The following is a 21,526-nucleotide window of genomic DNA, read 5'->3' on the forward strand; positions in this document are numbered from 1 at the left end:
CAGCAGTAGCCGGGATTTGCCAACACGGGGGATGAATGCGATAAAATTGCTGCTTTTCTACAGAGCTGATGAGCAACATTACTGGGAAATAGGAAAGTGGCATTGTCCAACGTGGGTAGCATGCATTTATTTACTGCTCAGCACTGATAGTGCACAGCCACCCGGGAGGTGAGAAAACAGCAAAAGAAGGGTCTAGTTTCCTGGGATACACATAAGTGGTTCATATTTGTACAAACATACAGATGTGAGTTCTTGTGAAGAAGCCCACTTACTCGCCTGACTGACCCTGGCAAACACACTGAAAGGCAGAATTACGAAAGGTATTTCTACTGATGTAACCTGCTTTGTACGTAGTGGTCTCAGGTCAGTTTTTACATTCAATACATCAGGGCAATCGGAGGAGAGGAGGACACACAAGGATACACAAACACAAAACTCCACTCAGAGGAGAGGAGATGAAAGGAGAGACCAGACTTCTGTGTCACTGAGTCTGTTGAGCACAAATCATTCTAAGCATTTGTTTATGTTGGACCTGTATTCCACTCCTCCACCCCCAGTCTCCTCAATAAAACACAGCTTTACGAGTTTACACCCATTTGTACAATTTGGACAGATTATGCTTTGTTCTGGCATGTCGCCCGTGGTAATTTATGCACTATCTGAGTGACTGCATCTGATTTACTGATCTACGCAGATGCGTGGCGATTAAAAAAAAAAAAAAAAAACTAACAAAAAAAAAACGTCATGCAATAAAAACATATTCCTCTGAAGTCTCTACTTTGTGGGCTTTGGCAGCTTCCTTTTGTTTTTGGACCGCGTTGATGATGGGATGGAAAAGAAAAACCATATCTGTGGCATGCCAGAGTGGACGAAACAGCATACAGTGTCCCAAGTAGGCTATATGAGATTCTAAAGCCCAACAGGCCAGTAAGCTATATAAAAAAAATAAACTTGAGTGGGAGAAAGTGAGCAAGAAAAAAAAAGAAAAAAGAAAAGGCGACTGTATATGTGAAGAGGACCTCAGAGGATATCTGATACCTCCACATAGGAAGAGATGAGAGGAAATGTTGAATATAGAAAAGCGCTCATGGGCAGATTTGCCTTTTCAGTGAGCCAGGTTGGCCCAATTAGAGATGTAGATGACAAAGTACACCTGTGTGTGTGTGTGTGTGTGTGTGTGTGTGTGTGTGTGTGTGTGTGTGTGTGTGTGTGTGTGTGTGTGTGTGTGTGCTGCAGTTTTGCTGTCTGATGTTATTCTGATGTCCTGCAGCCATGAAAAGGGTATTCATTTTTCAAGGATAAGTATCTTTCCATGGCAGCTGTCTCATAATACACTCACACACATCACTGAAAAATACAGGGTTTTTTTTGTTTTGTTTTTTAAAAAAAAAGGAACATTATGGTTTACAAGATTGATGTCGCCACATTGTAGATGTAGTTCTCTCTTGTGGCAAGGACGGCTCATAAAATGCTTCTGGTAACTGACAGTATCAAGAAAAATGGGGAGAAAACACAAATAAGCTGCTGATCAAGCACCGAAGAGACAAGTCATTATCAACTATAGTGTGTTTATGAAGCAAAATCAAAATGATTACTTTAATATTCAAAACCCTAGCCCTAACAGGTGAGGAATTCACAGATTTATTTCTTTTAAAACTGCATTAGCAGCGCAGCAAGCTGTAAACACAACACTGGTATATTATCACCTTATAGTTGATAAGTTGATATGGCCAAAGTGTTAGCAAACAGTCACCTGTTTACACATTCAGCAGACACAGAACAACATTAGCATATATTTAGAGTCAGACCTCTGGCCACCTGGTGAGAATAAGTCCAATATTCACTCTCGTTTTAACTCTGGTTTGGTCTCCACCAACTCTGTCTCTTCAGCTTCTAAGTGCTCCACTATGTTCACCAGCTAGTCGCTAACTTTGTCTGTCTGCTGTTTGATGCTGGGCATGTAGCGTACAGTGGCTTTATCAGGTTGTCACTGAAAAGAGAAGACAGAAGAAACGGGGACGACAAAACAGTAAAGATGTAGACCGAAACATCCAAACTATGAACAGGAAAAAAATTGGAAAAGTGGATCTTGGATGATAATTCAATATGGGTTTGTCATTACGAGCAACAAAAATGCGCTCATAGTGGCGTAAAATGCCAGACTGGCCAATACAACATTACTGCAGGTACTGAATCCTCTGCAGCACAGATGACCCACTCTTCCTCTCTGTTTCCTGCAGAGAAAGCAGTAACGGCCAGCTCAGTATCAGAACATCATCACAGGAGGAAATGTCACAGAGCAAAGCACCCCCAGTCATTCAGCCCACTGTTCTTCCAGCTGACATAATGTTACAGTCATAACCAAATGAGGGCTGGGAGGAGGTGGGCGGCTTCTGACTGTTCTGCTTTACTCCAAACAGGGAAAGTCCTATCCAAATCCTAACTCTGACAGAATGCAGGATGCAGGCGCCCCCGCCCCCCTGGGATCAGAGCACCAGGAGGGAAGCTGGGAGCGCCATGGATAGACTGGAGGAGCCCAGTATGAGTCATCGGAATCAGGTGTTCCAATGACAACATGGGAGTCAGGGATTGTCCATGAAAAAGGTTGATGCAACCACATTTCTTGATAAAAAAATATTTTCCTGATTCAGTGATCATTTATGTGAATCATTTGGGCTGAATTTACATATAATGTTTCACAGCAGCTCACAGTGACTGATTGCATAAGTTGAAAAGCACGTATCATTCTGAGTACGTCCAGTATTTGAGAATGAACAATGGTGTGGTTATGACTGCAGGATAACAGAGATGAATCGGTGATATAAACGTGGACTTGGATGGTAAGAGATTATGCACAAGCCCTTCGCCATAAATAAGATTAATTAAGACACTGATGAATGCACATTTCATATTATCGCCATTCTTTCTCATCAGGGCACTTTCTGAATGAATCAATACTGGTCTTGGTGGTGATTAGAGCGCTGATGGATCAGAGCCAGGCTGCCCTTTTAATGGTAAGATTTTCCATCAACATGACTCCGGATCACTCTTATTCATCATAATAGGTAAGGACATGGGCATATGGAAACCTTCGTTTCCCTGCAGCATCATTAAGGTGACCGATTGTGGATATGGCCTGTCACTCCGCCATATAGTCAGTCGTCTGATGAAGAGAATTCATATTCAGGAGGTCTCGCTTTCATTAATCCGGGGCTCGACTACACTGAAAGAAAGAGACCTGATGAAAACATAAGTGACCTTGGGATAATATATACTCCTATGTCTTTTCTGTTTCAGACACACACACATCCCCTCACCTCTCTCCTCCTTACAAAGTGGCATAAGAAAACAAAACAGACCATGAGGAACACATACAGCCTGTCTCTTAGAAACCCATCACTGTGACATATGACATTGACAGACAGATGCTGGAAAAACAGATTTTCTCCTCTACCCCACAGACATTTGTCTTTCACCCCCTGTTTGTTCCTGCATGGATCAAATAGTAGAAGATGTGAGCCAGATGCTAGACTGTCTGCTGACTAGACTCAGTTACCCAACACAGTTACCCAACACTCCAACTGAATCCCTGACTTTTTCTGGCAACATATCCACATTTTAAAAATAAATCCCACACATTTGGCATCAGAATACCTTACCATAGGACTTTAATGAGCCAGAGTTTATGTAAGAAGCAAAACAGACATGCATGCTTCTCTGTTACTGTCTTCTGTGTTTAGTGCTTTAATAAGCAAGGCTTTGTAGATAAATACTACAGATTACACTGCAGATCCATACCTATGAAAACCTTGATTTAAATCCCAGCATTCCTATGTTGCCTCTTACAAAATGGGTGCTCAATCACCTTAGAGGAGCAGTTCTATAGGATTTTTTAAAATGAGGAAACACTGCCATCTGGAGGGACTCATAATGTCTCCTGAAAATAACTCCATGCATATCAAACTAATAACCTAGACGAATACTGGCTTTATGAAATTTGCCATGTTCTCAGGAACAGTGTGTGATCTGGAGCCACATAACTCAGCTCCTGTAAACTGTATGCACAACTTAAGTAACCCTGCCTCTGTATTTAAAATTATATCATAATATTTAGAACACTAATAACACCATTAACAACTATGGTAAAATGATATTTATATTACGCTGACATTTTGGTAAAATCGTAACAAAAGGATAAGCCTACTATTTGAAGACATAAAAATATTTACAATATTTATGCCTTGCCTTTTAAACATAAGAAAAAGATTTTCACATGTCTCTTCCACAACACGCTTTACAAAATACCCAAAAATTGCCATCCTGCCTTTTCTTAACTAAGAGTATCACAGTGTACCTGCATTATTACGCGCTAGACAAGTCAACGCATCCTAAAGTCCTAAATAACATTCCTTCACTGAGGGGGGGGGGTCATTAATTGCACCTCTGTGGCATTTTTATGGAGTTTTGGAGATGGCTGGATGGCTCCAGTAAAGCAAAAAAAACGAAAAGAAGAAAGAAAGTCGACAGAGACTGAGTGCAAAGAGACCCCATGAGGGCACCGCATTCATCAGTTTGGAAAACATATGGAGAGGAGGGCCACGTCTGACACACATCTGAGCCAGTGGGATCAAAGAAACAATGCAGTTTGAGGCCATCAAATATATATAGTAGGACACATCTCAAAGCTCAACTTTTCCTCCGTGTTTTAGCCACCTATCCATTCCACAAAGTCAACGCTTCAGGCACCTAAATTGACCAATTCAAAAATGCTAGTCTCTCTTTTTAATGAGGAGTGCTTCCATTGACACAGTCACGTGGTGTGTGGCAGTAATGTTAGCAAGACAATTTACTGTCCCCTCTAAAGCTTAACAGTCAACCGTTCAGGCAGCAGGGCAAGTTCACGTTTTGGAGCTCACCTTTGGTTGAACATCCCTCTGAAGTTATAGTTAGCTCTGTAGTTGGGCATGGGCTTGGGATCCAAAGGCCTATAGATAGCTGGCTCCCCTCTCTTCATGGCCAGACCATTCAGCTCCACTGTGGGTGTTATACTGCCTGTGTATTAGAGTAAATATGAAAGATTAAAACCTAGGCAATGATAGCTATCTGAAATCAGCAAATACAACTTATATACACAAGGAAAAAATAGTGAAACTTCAAATTCAGTTTTTAGAATATAACCCAGGAGCAACAACTGACTTTGAGTTGTACTCTAATTAACATTTTCCATGTTAAAATATGAGGATGCCTGAATTCTACCTAAAAACGGTGGAAAAACTACCTACCTGTCTGACTGTGTATGATGCATGCACTGCTAATCCCACAGCTCCCCACCGATGTTGCATAACCTATCACAGGGCTTTCTTAATCCCATTAAGAGCTGGCTATGAGGTCTTTCACCACTGCAATGCCACAGAGGGCAGAGGAGGTAAGACAAGCTAGTGGTATTAATTTGGCATGAGACAAAACATAAGCCCGCACTTAGGCTTTATTGAGAGGGTCTGTGCTGGCTTTGTTCTGAACATGGATTATCTAAATATATCCAGTGGCTTGAGTGCTACACCTGGAAACCAAACTCTTCCAGGTAAAAATCCGAAATACTGAAAGATTCCATTAATAATGGAGACAGAAAGGCACCATCATGCCATGTTTCTTCCCCTCACTCTTAACCTCAGCCCTCTTCTTTATGATTACGCTCATACATGAAAAGTAGTGACATTCCAAAGCAAAACGCTGCTCTCAGAAGTGACTTGAGGGCACTACCTCCCCATCTTTCTCCAAATGGATAAACCTCAATTCACCAATATACTTAGCTCTTGAAAAAATGAACAGTAGAGGGCACTAATGCAACCTTAAAGGTAGTGCGGTTTTAAGGTTTTAAACCACAACACAAACAGTTGAAAACAGCTTCAACCATCCACAACATCCAGAATTTAACATCTGAAGATAAATAGTGTTGTGTTTTTCTCTCAAAACTCTTCAGTGACTTTGTTGAACAATTACATAATACAGAGAGGTTAGAGGAGAATAAAGAATTGTAACTACACTAAAAATGTTGCATTCTGTGTTGGATGCTTACAGCCTTTTTGTGCATGGTGTTTTGGTTTAAGATGTCATTGTTAACTGGCCCAACATGCTGCAGTCTGTCTGACAAGCTCCAGGCTGACTGGGATATTTTGAACTGATGCCTGTGCATTTATAGTAGTACCAATGACAAGCAAAAGACCTCCATACCAAGAGCAAATTTCTCATTAAAAACACTTTCTTACCACAAATACTTAGTTAAAATACAGTACGAATACTAGCTGCCGCAACCAGCTTATATGAAAAATTAAGCTCACTACTGACACCCTTAACAGGTCTTTTTTCTGACAGGTCATTATTCCATCTTACTTTGTCTGGCTGCTGTAACCAGCGCCTGTTATCAGCTGCTGAAGCTAAGGCACCGCCAAAGTAAAAGAAAGTGGTTATATTTTCAATTGAAATCTTAAAAGCATTAAACTTAAATTAGACATGGATTAGTCTTTGCACTCTGGACTGTCTCCATTTGCCAGGAATATTTTACACTTCTTGCATTCATGGCAATGCTGATGACAAACATTAACTTGCTTTGTAGCTTTTACCAATTCAGTCTGCCTCAGTTATAATAGCCATCTTGTACCTGTATAGCATCAGTTAATAACACATTAGTAACAAGATGGTTTAAATATGATCCTTTACAGACACATGTTTAGTAAACAGTACCATGAGATTTTGTTGTGGTTGCAGTACCTGGGTTGCTGTTGATGTCCACTTTAGGGGAGCGGGGCGCTGGCCTGGGAAGGACGCTTTCGTCCAGCGCTTTGGCGGCTGTGGAGTGCTGGGCCTTTTTAATGCTGGTGCCCTCGGCCTCCCACACCTGCTCCCCAAGAGTCAGCTGCACTGTGAAGATCTGAAATAGTGACACCCAGAGGACAGCAACTACCTTTTTTACCAACAAGCCTCTGGAACCCATATGGAAGGAGCTGTGTTCTGCATGGCAAATATTCATTTATGAAGTACTGAAAAATCTGTTGATCATTTCAAAAAATGCTTGCTGATGTTCACTATCATTTCAAAAATACATAATACATAATCCTGAGACTTTATAAATGAAGTTGTTTCAACTTTCATAATAGGTAAATGTGATGTCACGCCACCATCACTGATTTAGTGAAAATTAAGTGTTGTTGCTTGAGTGTTTAAACAGATGAAAGACCAGTTAGTAAAAACCTTTCCCCTTAGCACAAATTTTCCACACAGTCTTTGACTCCCTTACCTTAGCATGTGCAGGGCCTCTCTCATTGAGGAGCTTGTACTGTGGTTGGATCCTATTGAAACGGGCTAACTCATTCACCAAACACATTGGAGTTTTCTCTTTAGGGTTTGCCATGTTCTCCTGGGGTGGGCCTAAGACAGAGCACAGCAGAATACATGGTGTACTGAGCAACATGTTTACGGTTACATGAATTATTATCATGTATTGACTAATATGGGATAGCATGCATCTTGCGCAGCATTTACAAATCAGAAATGCTATATAACACACATTGCAACATGTAATTATCGTGTCTTATGCACAACAGACATAATTCTGTAAACAAAACACTCACGAATGAGCCAATTTGTATGGAAGAGATATTTTCCCTCTTCAGCAGATGGGTAGGGGCTTAGGTGTGTTTCGATTTGTCTGAAAGCTACAGGATCTATGGCTTATAGTGCAGTCAATGTAATGATATGACATTTTATCGGGGTTATCTGATCAACACCGTAAGATTCTAACAATAAGCAGCGGAGAGAACAGGAGCTGCAGATCTGTAATTACTTGCTCGGCCCATGTTTTTATAGAGCAACACGTTTCACAGGCAGGTACAACATTAATCATGAGGTAGGTTGTCTACGTAGGGCGCTGGTGAATGCAACCCGTTACCACTGACAACTGACCTGCATCCAAAGCGGGTCAAGAGCTCAAGAGCAGAAAAGGTTTGTGAAAAGGTCTAATGATGGTGAGGTCTTTTCTGATAATACAACTTTCTTTGTAGCTTGAATTGATGTCATTCTTTTCTTGTCATAGAATGAATATTCTTATATGACAACACAATATTTGTACAGTGCTGGCACATTTGCAACACTGAAACATTTCTCCTGTTTTACATAACCTGTGGCATAGTTAATTATTATTTATGCTTATTAGTTTATTTGTTTTCTGATAAATAATTAAGACCACAGAGTCTTGCAAAATGATCATTTAATTTCCCCTGAAGGGAAACTATTCAGTTGGCGTTCTACCTGGCGATGTGGCAGACACAGGGGCGTCCCCATATCCGACTGCAGGAGCAGGGCAGGCGGGTGTGGGGGCCGGGCCTGTGCCGTTGACGGAGGGCTGCAGACCCAGGGGTCCTGGGCTGGCCATGGCCGTCGGGGGAACTCCGGGGGAGAGGCCAGGACCAGCCAGGGGTGCTGAGGTCTGTACTTTCACTTGAGCCATGCTCTATTCCTGAGATCAGACAATAATTAACAACTTAATCATATCACTTTAAATAGACAAGTGCTGTGCAAAAATCTGAGTTTGATAAAAAGAAAACAAATTCACAAAAAAAGATTAATAATGAAGTGTGCATCATTAAGAATGCATTTCCCTACACATTTACTCAAGCACACACTATTCCACACCAGTTTCTGCACAATTTAAAGCTGTTCACTGTCATTTGACAGATTTCTGAGGGCAAAGCCTAGAGAACAGACTTCAGACTGAGCAGCCCTAGGCCTATCTCACATTCTGATCCACCGGCAGCTAATACACCCAGACAATGAACCTTTATTTGAAGGAGCTTTGCTCATGTTACTGCTGCTAAGCTCCCCGGAAAAAGGAGAGAATCCTGTGATAGCAGCCTGAACAAGACAATGGACGCTCAATCACATTTTATTTGAAACTAAAGAGACAAAGAGAGGTACGAAGTGCCTGCATGAAGTATACATAGGTTAACATGAACAGCAGAGAGGGTCTGACAAAACCCACATTAACTTCTTTCTATGCATGCATGCAATATTTTGGTGAATGCAATTACAAACAGGTCACAGCCTGTGGCTATGCAACATAAGTAACATAAGATGCTAGCATGTGTTTTTCATCAACTAAAGATGAAGATAGAGTAAGTAAGATTAATCAGAAAAGCACAAACTGTATCACAACATCTTGCCAAGATGGCTCCACTACTGGTTCACATTGTGGCAGGCACTGAAGGAATATGAGGGAAATTCTTTTCACGTCCCCACAGAGGTCAGAGCAAAAGGGTCAGACACAGAACTGAACCCCTGGAGTGTGGAGAGATTGCACTTGGACACTTGATGAAATGCTGGCTCTGAACCTGGCACCTCCAGGCGATGGACAATATCTTCAATCACCATGTCGCCTTGAAATAATCCATAAGAGCATTGAATAGAGTGCACAAAACATCAATATGTTATTCTTTAGTCAATAGTTTAAATGGAGACAGGTGTTAGATATCACAGGTGTTAGATATCACATGGTCAATGGAGACAGTTTTCAGCTTCACGTTTTCAGATGTGAACTGTAAACTTGTGATTATCATGTCCACTGTTTACAGTTGAGGGCCATTATCGGACCGGTGTAAACAACAGAGCAGCAGCATGTCCATAAAACAAAACAAAACAACTGTTATCGACTATATCCACAAAATAAAATGCAAGTTTTACTCTGATCCGTGACCTTAAATCATGACATGCAATCGATTGTTTTTCCTGTTTAAATCTTCGTTGCATCTTGCGTGCTTCCTGAGGTCACAACCTTTCTTGCTTTTCTTTTCCTCTCTCACAGCAACATGCGCAAACACTATGCCAAACAGCAACCCGAATGCATGGTTGTCTCAGACAGTAAGTTGAGTATGGAGGGGGTGTTGCATTAAGGTTGACTGACAGAGCTACAGGGTTGTCTGCAACCCCTGAACCTACATGATAGCTTCGACTATATGCAGCTTAGCAGGAGGCTAACGTTACCAACGAGAAAACGGCATTTCCTGCGAATGTCAGCTCCTAAAAACAAACCAACACAATTGGCAAACATACATGCTGTCATGAATATGTCATTGTGATTTCTCCTGATGACTATACACTATCTAGCGACCTCCAGTAACGCTAGTTTAGCCGGTTAACGCTCATCATGGCTGATCGGCCGAGCACCCCTCTTGCTAGCATCTCCATACCGCCCCATCCTCCACGAAAGTCTGGGAGATTTCAGTCCACCGCAACATCATATACGGACTGTTGACAGCGTGACGAATAATCCTGAGACTATTCAACAACAAAGGGACAAATATTTTAGGGTATTTTTTACCTTTGTCCAGGGCCAGACCCCAGTTACACCTCCGACATTGGCAAACACTAAAGAGAACTGGATGGAAGAGGGAACAGACCACGTTATTTGTCTGGGTAAAAAACTGAAATATGTCCCATTAGAGGCAAATGACTAGTCATTTTGATGTTTCATATATAAAGTTTGTGTTTTGCTTATTTGGTCAGTGTTGAGTATTGCGTATCGCTAACTTACCATCATTACAGTTTGAGGCAAATCTTGAATGAATCAGCCACCCCCGCGGCGATAAGAATGGTTCAGTCCTGGTTTGCTTCCTCAGTCTGAAACGGTGTAACTTTGATTCAGAACAAAAAAGAACCTAATACCACTGAAACTTCACATAAGGGTCTGTGTTTATAACAGAAAAAAAGAAATACTATTTTCTCTCAGGGAAGCTTCTTATTGGGCGAGTTTAATTAAAAAGTTAATGATAAAATTTAGAGATGGACTGTATTCTTTCCCAGAGAGCACATAACCACCTACATACAGAACAATACTCCCTTCTGCTGGAAGGATTGAATGCCTTTGCTCAAGGGCACTTTGGAGGACAGGTGTTTACCTTGGTCTTGAGAGGCCCACAGTTTAGTGATTCTGTGTCACCAACCTCTTGGTGCAAGAAACTACATCCAGTCAGCGCTCTTCTGGCTAAGATGATAGGTGGTGATGATTCTGGGGCCCCACAACTGGAGAGGAGAGGGCCCACTTAAATTCCAGTGGGAGCATTTTATCAAGAAGTGTGGAAGGGAAAAGGTAAGAAATTGAATTTTGGAGATTTGACAAGAGCACTATAGTAATGTGACCTCTAGATGGTGCCACTAAACTACCGTTTCTTGTGTTATTGTGGTGAGCTTTCTGTCATAGAGGGACCAGTATTCTCTCCTTTACAAAGATGATATTGTACATGGTGTTTCTTCTCTCACTCACATGCATAGTGACACAAAATGAAGCAATCCTTCGAATTTCTTTCATGCAGGGAAAATCTAGCACTGTAAAGGTCATGACTCGTATCATAGCGAGTTGTTACTGTGCTTAAATAAATAATTTTCAGCATATACAAAACTGAATGTTTGAATAATGAATGACTAATTGACGATAGACACTTTTTCCAGCTTGGCCAACAACATGCATATACAGGATGCAATTAAGACAAAAAATACATGATGTTTGGCCTATGTTAAATACATTTTAAAGAGGAGGGCAATGAATGCATCCATAGCCTTACTGTACTCAAGTATGAGAATTAATATTTCTGAAAACCTTTTTGTTTAAATTACTGAAATGATTGGCACAAAACTTTTTTTAAATGATTGTTTGCCTGATGTAATTTCACATGGTTGATGGTGTGCCCCACATACTTAAACATTTTTATGTTGCAGTGCACAGATAGCTTTTTTTGAATTTGGCAGTTATCATCCTTACCCCCACCTACACCCCCTTTAAAGGGGGGCTATTAAGTTTTAATTTATGTCAGCATAAAAGGCTTTTACAGGCTGCAGAAACCCCCTCCACAAGCATTATATATTCAAACATTGTGCAAATCAAGGTTGAATAAAAGTGAATCTTTGCTTTTATTATTGATTATGAAAATGAACAGGCACCTATTACATGGAGCTTGCACATCCCAGAACAAAATTTCAAATATAAATAACACACCCTCATTAGTGTTGATCACTCACAACAACCTGCAAGCTAAGTGTTCAAACCACATGGAAACAGAAAAATAAAAACCTAGGAAGAAAAAAAAAAACAAGAACATGTCACATCCAAACCCTGTAACATATTCACTCGCAAGGTTTTCAAATCTCTACTGATCCACTGCCCACTGGGTGAAGGCTTCCTGTCCCCTCACAAATGCTGTTGTGACTGCATTTACACAATCATTTCAGTCCTACTGTCTTTTTCCTCACGGCACGGTGACAGCAGACAAGACCATTACGATGAAGCTAATAAAAAAACATTTAAAAAAATCATTGGTTAAATAGATGTCTTTAAGTTATCAATATAGTTTTTGAGATAGCGGTGTGCTGTGGTAATCTCCTCTACAGTATAGAGTATCATCACATTCACTCAAGTTCATTCAAGAAACTCAGCTAGACCCTGGAAAAAGCAAATGCAATACAAACAAAACCCAAGATGGAAAATTCAAGTATCTCTGACCGGATGGCGATAAACATTTCTTTAGGAATGGAGTGATTATAGTCTGAAACAGCCTCTGGAGATGAGGTTTGTAATATCCATCCCATAAACCATTGCCTAAGTTATGGAAAGACTAAAAGCTGTCACAATGTCTGATGCCAATAAGAAAAAGTAGGGTTTAAAATTGCATGCACCCCCACTGTAAAACTACTAAACTTTTTTTTTTTTTTTTTTTTTAACCAACAGTAGTGTTTGTCGCTGACTGTACACATCCTAATTAGCAAAAGATGCAGGCTAACTTCCAATGAAATAAAGCACTCCTATTATCATTCTGCTATAAAGTAAATGCATCCTCTGCTAATATCTTTCACATCATCCAACAATGCAAAGACTTATATACAATAGTTTCAGACATGTTATAAGTTTACAACATAACAGTCTCTTTTGGTGAAAATATAGTTAAATTCAAAATATCTGATAGGTATCTTTTTAGAGGTGATCTCTTTATTGAAAAAAGTACCTGAGCCAAAACTCTGACCAGGGGGAATCACAAAAGCCTTGTCTTTACAACTTCTATAAAGACTCTCCTTTCCGTCATTCATTACCATTCTAGAGAACGAAGATTTAAATTAAATAACAAATACAGAAAAAGAAAAAAAAATCCAAAACATACTGACCCATCAAAACAACACCCCTTTTCAAAGTATCAGCTAGTTGAAAACAGTACAAAAAAAGAACTCAAGATATTTAAAATCAAAACATTATAGAAGATTAAAGCATTAAATTAAAAAAAAGTATCACACAAATAAAAATGGATCATGCGACAACGTTCTCTTACAGACATTCTTTAAATGGAAGAGAGGCCGCTGCACATCTTCAAGGCTGGACTAGTGAACACTACACGAGTTCAGCCCAACTTTACGAGGAGATGTACACCGAGAGGTCGTCTGCTGATATATCGTCACACCTGTTTTACTCCCATCTGTGCCGACATTCTGTCCAACAGCAGGAAGAACTGCAGCTGGGTCTCAAGTTGGAAGATGAAGATGAAAATTGTATTTACTCTTGATACAGTGTTGCAAACTAAAACCCTTTAACCTGATAAATAAGTGGAGGACTGGTTACAGTACCACTGAAAGTTGGGAATAACATACTATTAGTGCCTTTTTAAACTAGATACTTTCACAGTGCATATAATTTAAAAAACAAAACAAACGGATGAAGCATTTTCTTGGGGTTATGATGGTCAGATCCCTTCCAGAAAACGATCAGATTTGGATTTTCTCTTTGTAGGCCCAAGCATGCATCCATCAGTTATTATTGCACAACACAAGGACCTTAAAATGCACCCACACACAAACAAAAAAGTAACAATAATAATCTTAAAATAGGAATTATAATTATCTCACTACAAATCCACCTTGCTTGTTCGCCTACTGCATTACTACCTTTTTGCCAAAAACAATCCATCTTGGGTGCATTTAAACGCTCCGTTATTTTCGTTCTCTATATTACAACCGACTAAAACATGCATCCAGTTGTCCATGGGGGAAATGCAGTCAAGAGCCTCCAGCGCATGGTGTCCATTGTTCCAGTCAAAGGTCAGAGTTCAAAGACTGAATGATTAAAAAGTGCTTTACGTAGGTCAGTAGGACTTCTTTCTTCTACGATTATTACAAAGTTCGACATTAGCATGTATCATCTGTGAAGGCAAGCAAAAAACATTTAAGTGACATCACCTTTAGAATAACAAGAAGTTGCATTTGCGTCCTCCAACCATTAAGAAACGATTGAAAACACTCACCATGATACCACCATTTTGTCTTCTTTGGATTTTTGTTACACGTTCTTACATAAAAGGAGTTATCAGGCGGTCGTCTCTGCAGAAAAAGAAACAGACATTTAGATGTAACATTTAACAAGCAGATAATTTACATGAACATGAACATGAATCCCTATATTTGTCCTCCCCAGGCATCATTACAGGTTCCCTACCTTTTCTTTGCAGCTGGACAACATGCTGATAATGCTAAGACAAACTGATTGCACTGAGAGGGCTGGCGACCAATCTTCCGTTAGTATAGATAGACAGATGTGACCGTTACTATACACATGAGGGTGGACAGGTATATTCTCTCCTGTGAACATTACCTGTGAAACAAAGAAACACAGATCAGCAGTTTGTGCAGTTTGTGTTGTAATAATAGGCCTTTGAAGGTTAGCATTAGGGGAGTATTTGTTGGCAAAAAGATGACCTTAACAACCGTTTATACATATTTCACTGAATTGAGGGCATTTTAGTGGTCAAAGATACAACTTGGTAGAGTACTTGTCTGGTAAAAGTTGAGATTTTTTTCATTAATGACAGAAAATAATGAGACTTGCTGTATAAGCTCAGGCTTAGCCCTCTACAGCAACATGAGGCTCTGGGATTAGGACAGAGAGGCCGGGATGGGGTGAGGGGACGAGAGAATGGGAGACTAAGAGAGGAGACATGTTTTATTGAAAAAAAAAAAAGAAGTCATGTTCTATAAAAAGGAACGGAGGATATTAGCCAGTAAAAGGGTGCAAGAGTCAGGACTAAACAAGAAGATACAGAAAGTGTGATGAGGGGAGAGGAACTCAAGATTGAGGTGCTAAAGTAGAGAGAAGCGGGGAGTCAGAATGGGTAAAGAGGGTAATGAAGGGTAACAATGGGTTGAGGCAGTCTGGCACCAGACAGGGCCTCACAGGACAGTGCAGACTCCACATCATGGGGCTGGAGGGGGGGTGACAGGATGAGTGTTACAGATAGGAGCAGAAAGTAAAGATGGCACTATACTCAAAACATCAAGACAACTCCTCGCTGACAGAAAGTTAAAATATCTACTGAAACGTCTGATACACTCAAAGGTCAGAGGACTGAGCGTCGGCAGACAGGTACTGTAGATAGCCTACATGTTGCTTTCCTATCTCAATGTTGTATTACAGCTACTCTTGTACTACACCACTAGTATCCTGCTGTGTGCTGCTTTTGCCGATTTGTGTGCAACGGAAGATTCAATAAATATTTTCACTTTTGCAAGCCAAGGACCTGCTCATTTTCTCTCTGTTGTAACTCTTGGGCCTCTTTTTTTCAAAACTGTACACAAGTATACTCAGAGCAAAATCAATTTCAACTCATTTACACAGGCAAAATGGCAGTTTAGCCACCAAAACAGGGTGCTGATACTGGCTTTGATTGCATGCATTCACCATGTAAGGAAACTATATAGCCAATAGACAGGAATATACTCAAAACACAGCCCTAAAAGACAATATTAAAAATTGTAACCAAACACATTTGTAACAAATGTCATGTGGTGGACAACGCTGTGTGAAAATTTCACCAATATCAGCTGGTCAGCTTTATGCACAGTGTGGCAAACAAAATACATGTGGCATGTTTTGGCAGCAAATGTACAGTTCTTCCTGTGAACGTGTGACAGAAATAAGTACAAGAGCACCTCTATGACGGAGCACTACAGAAGCAGAAGCTGTTAATGCAGATGTTATCAACAGACTTTGAGTAGGCCAATGGGCATACTGTTGTTGTTTTTTCATGACAATAATAGCATTCACTATGGGGGTAGGGTTCCACAATCCTGCACACAAACTATTACAATTACACATTTGTGCAATATAGATTTACCACTGAAACTCCTCACACAACCAATAATGCACTGCAGCAGTTAACACTGAAGTTCTGAAGAGGGGTCCAACAGAGGGCCTGACTGTCCTTCCTGTTTGAGAGTTTATCTAATTTTCTCTACACCGACTCATTCTCTATTTTTAGGTGACCGGGCACCTGATGAGTGAAACAAGATTGTTGAGTTAAACTAATCCTCTCAAACATGGCTTCAGTGGGAGCTCTGTGTCGGTGTCTCTGTCAGTGATTCCTGGCTCCAATGTTTCCAAGCCGAGATTCAAGCCACTAACAACTGCAGAGCCGATGTGTTTCATGTGATTATTGCAGGCATCCAGACAGGATTGTTTCCACAGGTTTTCAGTGTTTGATTCTGTTTGGAAGAGGACACCTCTGTACACTGCACCTGCAAACCTGCAGTGTATGAATCTCTTTTGGTAACCACTTTCATAATTAAGAACACACTCATGAAGAATGGATACTGGACATTTAGTCGGGAAAGCCACACCCAGCATCATGGTTGAAGCAGACAGGACTTTGTAGGTCCTCAAGACAAGATGGTAAATGCACTGCACTTACAGCACTTTCCAAGCTGAGAGACAAAGAGCCTCACAATTAACACATACAAACAAACACACACTGATGGTTACAGAGCAACTTCTGCTTACCTGAGGTGAATCAAAAGGATATCGACTACTAAATTTGAAGAGCAGCTGAAATTTCTCTCCTTCATACAGTGTGCCAGGTGCTCCCTCCATGTCTACAATCCACCTAAAAGAAAGGCACAGTATTAAAATATATTTAACATTTCACTCAAACAAAAAGAGTAAAAAATTATACCGATCACCCAACACTTAACCAAAACTCAGGAATTTTTTGTTGTTGGTTAAAAAAGGCTGTATCGAGTACAGTCACTCTGGAATTTAAATAACCAAAGCATCCAAGAGTTTGAACAGACTAACTGTGAAATGGGTCATTTGATTTTCAATGTTGTTATGTATTTTCTGCACCCTACGACAACTTTAAGGCTGCTCTGTTGCAAAATAATGGAGGTAAGATAAGGGAGCGAGTAACACCAGAGTTATTAAATTCCTCCTGTCGAGTCATGATAACGGGTTAGCACTTCCTTTTACAACAAACCTTATCTGTGCTTTGGGAAGAAATGGTTTTATACAATACAGCGTTTGTTGCAATCTATGGATTGCAACGTCAGTCTGTCGCTTGGTCTGCCCACCACTTTGGTCAAGACTGAAATATCTCAACAACTAGTGGATGGATTGCCATCAAAGATACAGGTACAAACATATTTGACTTTAAATTTAAATTTGTCCAATAATTTTGTTAATGACCAAATACCTGCAAAATTAATGACATTCTCATCAGCCTCAGCTGTACTTTGTGTTACCTGCTAATTAGAAAATTTAGCATATAACTCACTAAACAAGATGGTGAACATGGTAGATGCCTATACCTCACAGAGCTGCAAGCATGGCTGTAGACTCTTGTTTACTAATAATTAATAACATGATCTCTGTTCTATCTCATCATTCCGGAGTAAACTAGTTGGAAACATGTACAGAATGACTTGCATGGATTACATCTAATTACAATTAAATAAGGATCATACAAAATGTGTGCTGCCAATGCTGCAGTAAGTGTGTAATCAAAAAGCTTTTAGTCTGACTCATTCCAGTGGCATTCAATGTACAGCTGGGTTTTGACAGTGCTTTAGTAATAATGTGATACTCTATTGATTCACTGGACAAAATCTATTTTCGCTTCAGGGTCCGGGCTACAGAACTGTGCTGACAGAGCTGCGAGGGATTCAATGTCTTGCTCAGAATGGGAGATGATTGCAAACACAGGGGCTTGATCCTGGGTCTTTTGGATGAAGGACAGGCTAACTGCTCAATAGACTAGATGTTGCTTCACTGGCAAAAAAGTCCAGTGCAGAACATTTATGGGGATTGCCTGCTCACAGTAGAAACCTCTGAGGAGAAGAAAAAGGAGCACTGGTGGCAGCCTCACAATCTCTGGCCTACTTTCTTCCAGGCAAGCAGTGCAGAAAGGACACTAAAGAGACTTGTGGCTGTTGTTCGGGTTTATGGCTTTGTGTCTCTTTCAAATCTAGCCTCGGGCACATGATCGTTTTAGCCTACATGCACGATCAATCCTGTTTAAAACTTTGCCCTTAGAGAGTCCAATGGTCAAAGCGTCTGAAAGGAGCTCCATTTCTCTTCAGGAAGTAAAAGCTTAGAGGGAGGCAGCATCACTGTACATGATGCTGCGTTACACCTGATGCAACCCACACTGAACACAGGCAAGGACTCCAAGGACATTTTGCTCAAATTGCTCATATTCCCCATAGCCTGGTGATTATATGATCCAGTCAACAAAAATAACACTGAGCCATTTGTGAAAATGAGGAAAACTGAGCACACATATGAGAGACTCTGCAGTGCTTTAAAGCAGCAGTTTCCTTGTTTGCAATGGCTGACTCATTACAGCATCAAGCTAGGCCATCTGCACTATCACACAGTGAACTGAAAGACATTGTAATCTAATGAGCTGCACTGAGAGACAAAGTGTACTATATAAACAAAAGCTATAAAACTAAAAACACATGTCACCTTATCACTGCCACACGCACAGCATTGTCACTAGGGAGTTTTTCCCCCTGTGTTTGTTTTAAAAAAAGGTTAGCTTCAATATCAAGCAGGAACAGAGTATTTGTATTTGCAAATCCATCCAATTCCTATGAAGGAAAACTAACCCAGGCTCAACAGACCTTTCAACGTCAGAGCTGATGTTGACAAATAGATGTTGCAATGACAAAAAGGCACACCCATACCCACCATCTCAAACCAGGAATGAACAGTGAACGCGGAAGCCAGCTGAACTGGTTCGGAGACTTGTCAGTCATGCAAAATACAAAACATTCATTCAGTCTGAGCATGTGATTGTTATCTAATGAGGCAGATGCCAATGCAATGGATTTTTCATTGTTACATTTTCTTAAGCTAGATACAAGCACTGTAACATGTATTGTTTCTTTAAAGACGGTAAAAGTGCCAAGCAGTGATGCTGGAAGACGGCCAGAAATTTGTCCATTTGAGTCCATTTACAGGATCACAACTCAGTTCATCTTTACTGCTTATCAGACACAATTTGACTCACTCAGATAGCATAATCACGGGTGTTTCAGGGAACACCAAGACACCCAGACAGGAAGGTCAGCTAAAGCAGCCTCTGTTCCTTGCTACCCTAGCCCAACTCCTGCATGCCAACTGTTACATATTTTATAAGGATGAATAGTGACACTGTGCATTAGAGACACTCTACTGAGGGGCCAGAGCTGCCAGTCACTGGAATGACCCCGATTCCTCCTCACCAGTCGCTGCTGAGTCTTAACACCTCCTAGCACTGATATTGCAACAGTTACCTTTAATGCATGTGAGGGTATGCTCACCATGCTCCTCTCTCATAGTGATGAAACATGACATTTTACAAAGCCCCATGAGATTTGTGTTTATTCATGGATGCAATCCTTTTTCAATGACTAATGTACGTGTAGGGGATCATGTCCTAATGTTGACTGTTAAAAAACACACACAAATGAATCACATGCAATTAAAAAAAACAAAAATACTTACTGTGTAATGGTGTTCTGCACACTTTTTTCGTTAAGAGTCATTCCGGGGGGTGGATCATTTTGCAGGGCTAATAATTCCTTTTGTAGCCTTTTCTGTAGGAAAGAACATGTTTGGGTTTTCTACCACACTCAAAAATGTTGAAATATAACGTTAGCATCACGGAATTATACAAACCATAGCAAAGAAATAGAGGCAAATCAAATAAAAACAAATTAGCGTTTCGAAAATATTACCAACTAGTTCCTTCGTATTATTTAGAGATCCAGAATCAAACCACCGTAAAATATCAATGCTGTTTGGATTTATTATTAAATGACGGCGCAAATACAGCTAACGTCCTGTAACGATGAGTGTAAATGCAGTTTAAGCAAGACTGACACGAATCTTTTACCGTGTGTTAGATAAAGGCAACCAGTTCATCAGTAGATAAATTTATGAAGTAGGCTTTATGGATTTTTAGATTTAATTCGATTCATAGCTATCTTAAGGAAGCGGTGCACCTGTTCAGCTCAAGAGGAAACTGGACAATCTGCGCACTGTCTCGTTAGCTAGCTAACATCAACGCCAGCCAAATAGCAGCTAGCACTTCATAAAAATATTAGACGGAATTTCAACCCATCACACTCCTTGGATTATCATCCATGTATTGCTGCGAAAAAAAATACATCGCCACTCATCAATATAAATATCCAGGAAGCTGGTTTCTATGCTAGCCTCGACTTGGTGCTGTTGATGATGATGGGCTAGTTGTATTGCTAGCAAAGACCTAGCGCTAACCCTGAACAGTTTAGGATCAATCTCGTCGCTTTTGCTTTAATGTCATCACTACTTCGAACATATACGTGTACCTTAATGAAGTGGTTAATAAACTACCAGGGAAGACCAGGCTGACGGTCAGGTAAATTATAAATATGCGTTCGCTGTCAATTGTATTCTTACCTGCATCGACGCCATGATGGAAACCCCCCTGCATCAGCGCAGAGTGGAGGACTGTACGTCAGGGAGTCACGTGAGAGGAGAAGTTGTTTTGACAGAGGAAAACAATCCACTGATGCGCACCGTCACAGCCAAGAACCCGGTCACCCCTCACTCATTTTATGTCGTTAACGGAATATTTAGCAGCTTTACAACACAATTTCATAAAATAAAAAAATAAATGTTGTGTTAAAATCCATTGCGGTCACATGGGACATTAGGGAGGGTCAATGACCTCTGCTCAAGGAGGGCTGACATCCCTGATCAAGAGTTATACCGAATATTCTTTTTTTCATGTTTGTCTTTTAGTTATTAAAATGTTATCACAATCGGGGAAATACTTAAGAAGTGAAATATTAAAAACACACTGATTAGCCATATTATCATGCAGTTAGATATTCATCACTATAAATGGAGTAGTGCCTTTTATCATAGAATCTCCCAATACACTTGTGTGATAACATCGCCTTTCTCTGTCATCCAAGCTCCCTTTTATTTATTTTTATTAATTAAAAAATGGGTGTAATCTCCAAGAAGCATACATTTATAACTAGTTTAAAACCTCATATCTTTTCATTGACCTACATGAAAGCCAGATTGTCTAAGGCACATGAAGTATATTCATTTATCTGTCAGCAAAGTTTTATTCAACTGAAGTGTAATTTGAGATTTCTGCAAAAAAAAACCTTTCACTCTGTAGCCATTGATAAC

The 21,526-nt window shown here is 40.3% G+C and overlaps 2 protein-coding genes across 3 annotated transcripts in view; both read right to left on the reverse strand.

Moving 5' to 3' along the window:
- The window catches only part of stau2 (staufen double-stranded RNA binding protein 2), a 78,959-nt gene extending 68,544 nt beyond the window's left edge, over positions 1 to 10,415 (reverse strand). Inside the window, exons 1-5 of the mRNA XM_070928244.1 lie at positions 10,370 to 10,415; positions 8,305 to 8,512; positions 7,295 to 7,425; positions 6,769 to 6,928; positions 4,917 to 5,052 (exon numbers count right to left, since the gene is read on the reverse strand). Of these exons, the coding sequence (XP_070784345.1) occupies positions 4,917 to 5,052; positions 6,769 to 6,928; positions 7,295 to 7,425; positions 8,305 to 8,503 (626 nt within the window). The 5' untranslated portion in view covers positions 8,504 to 8,512; positions 10,370 to 10,415. The remainder of the gene's footprint in view (positions 1 to 4,916; positions 5,053 to 6,768; positions 6,929 to 7,294; positions 7,426 to 8,304; positions 8,513 to 10,369) is intronic.
- Positions 10,416 to 11,931: 1,516 nt separating this feature from the next.
- Positions 11,932 to 20,806, reverse strand: ube2wb (ubiquitin conjugating enzyme E2 Wb). Of its 2 annotated transcripts, none has more exons than XM_070927933.1 (6): positions 20,780 to 20,806; positions 19,841 to 19,932; positions 16,856 to 16,958; positions 14,519 to 14,674; positions 14,328 to 14,403; positions 11,932 to 12,675 (listed from the first exon to the last, which is right to left on the reverse strand). In XM_070927933.1, exons 1-6 carry the CDS (start codon positions 20,792 to 20,794, stop codon positions 12,641 to 12,643), a joined length of 477 nt encoding a protein of 158 aa, XP_070784034.1. In that variant the 5' UTR covers positions 20,795 to 20,806; the 3' UTR covers positions 11,932 to 12,640. The 2 variants fall into 2 exon arrangements, with proteins under 2 accessions (XP_070784034.1, XP_070784035.1); XM_070927934.1 differs by having other exon boundaries at positions 11,932 to 14,225.
- Between the last annotated feature and the right edge of the window lie 720 nt (positions 20,807 to 21,526).

Source organism: Enoplosus armatus, chromosome 21 (genome assembly GCF_043641665.1).
Source record: "Enoplosus armatus isolate fEnoArm2 chromosome 21, fEnoArm2.hap1, whole genome shotgun sequence".
NCBI classification, from domain to species: Eukaryota; Metazoa; Chordata; class Actinopteri; order Centrarchiformes; family Enoplosidae; genus Enoplosus; species Enoplosus armatus.

What these genes read in the sequence shown, in the direction of transcription:
- ube2wb (XM_070927933.1), bottom strand. An exon ending in GTGCAGAACACCATTACACA is followed by an intron (nt 16,959 to 19,840) that starts GTAAGTATTTTT and finishes CCTTTCTTTTAG; the next exon opens with GTGGATTGTAGACATGGAGG. An exon ending in GACAAAATGGTGGTATCATG is followed by an intron (nt 12,676 to 14,327) that starts GTGAGTGTTTTC and finishes TATTGGCATCAG; the next exon opens with ACATTGTGACAGCTTTTAGT.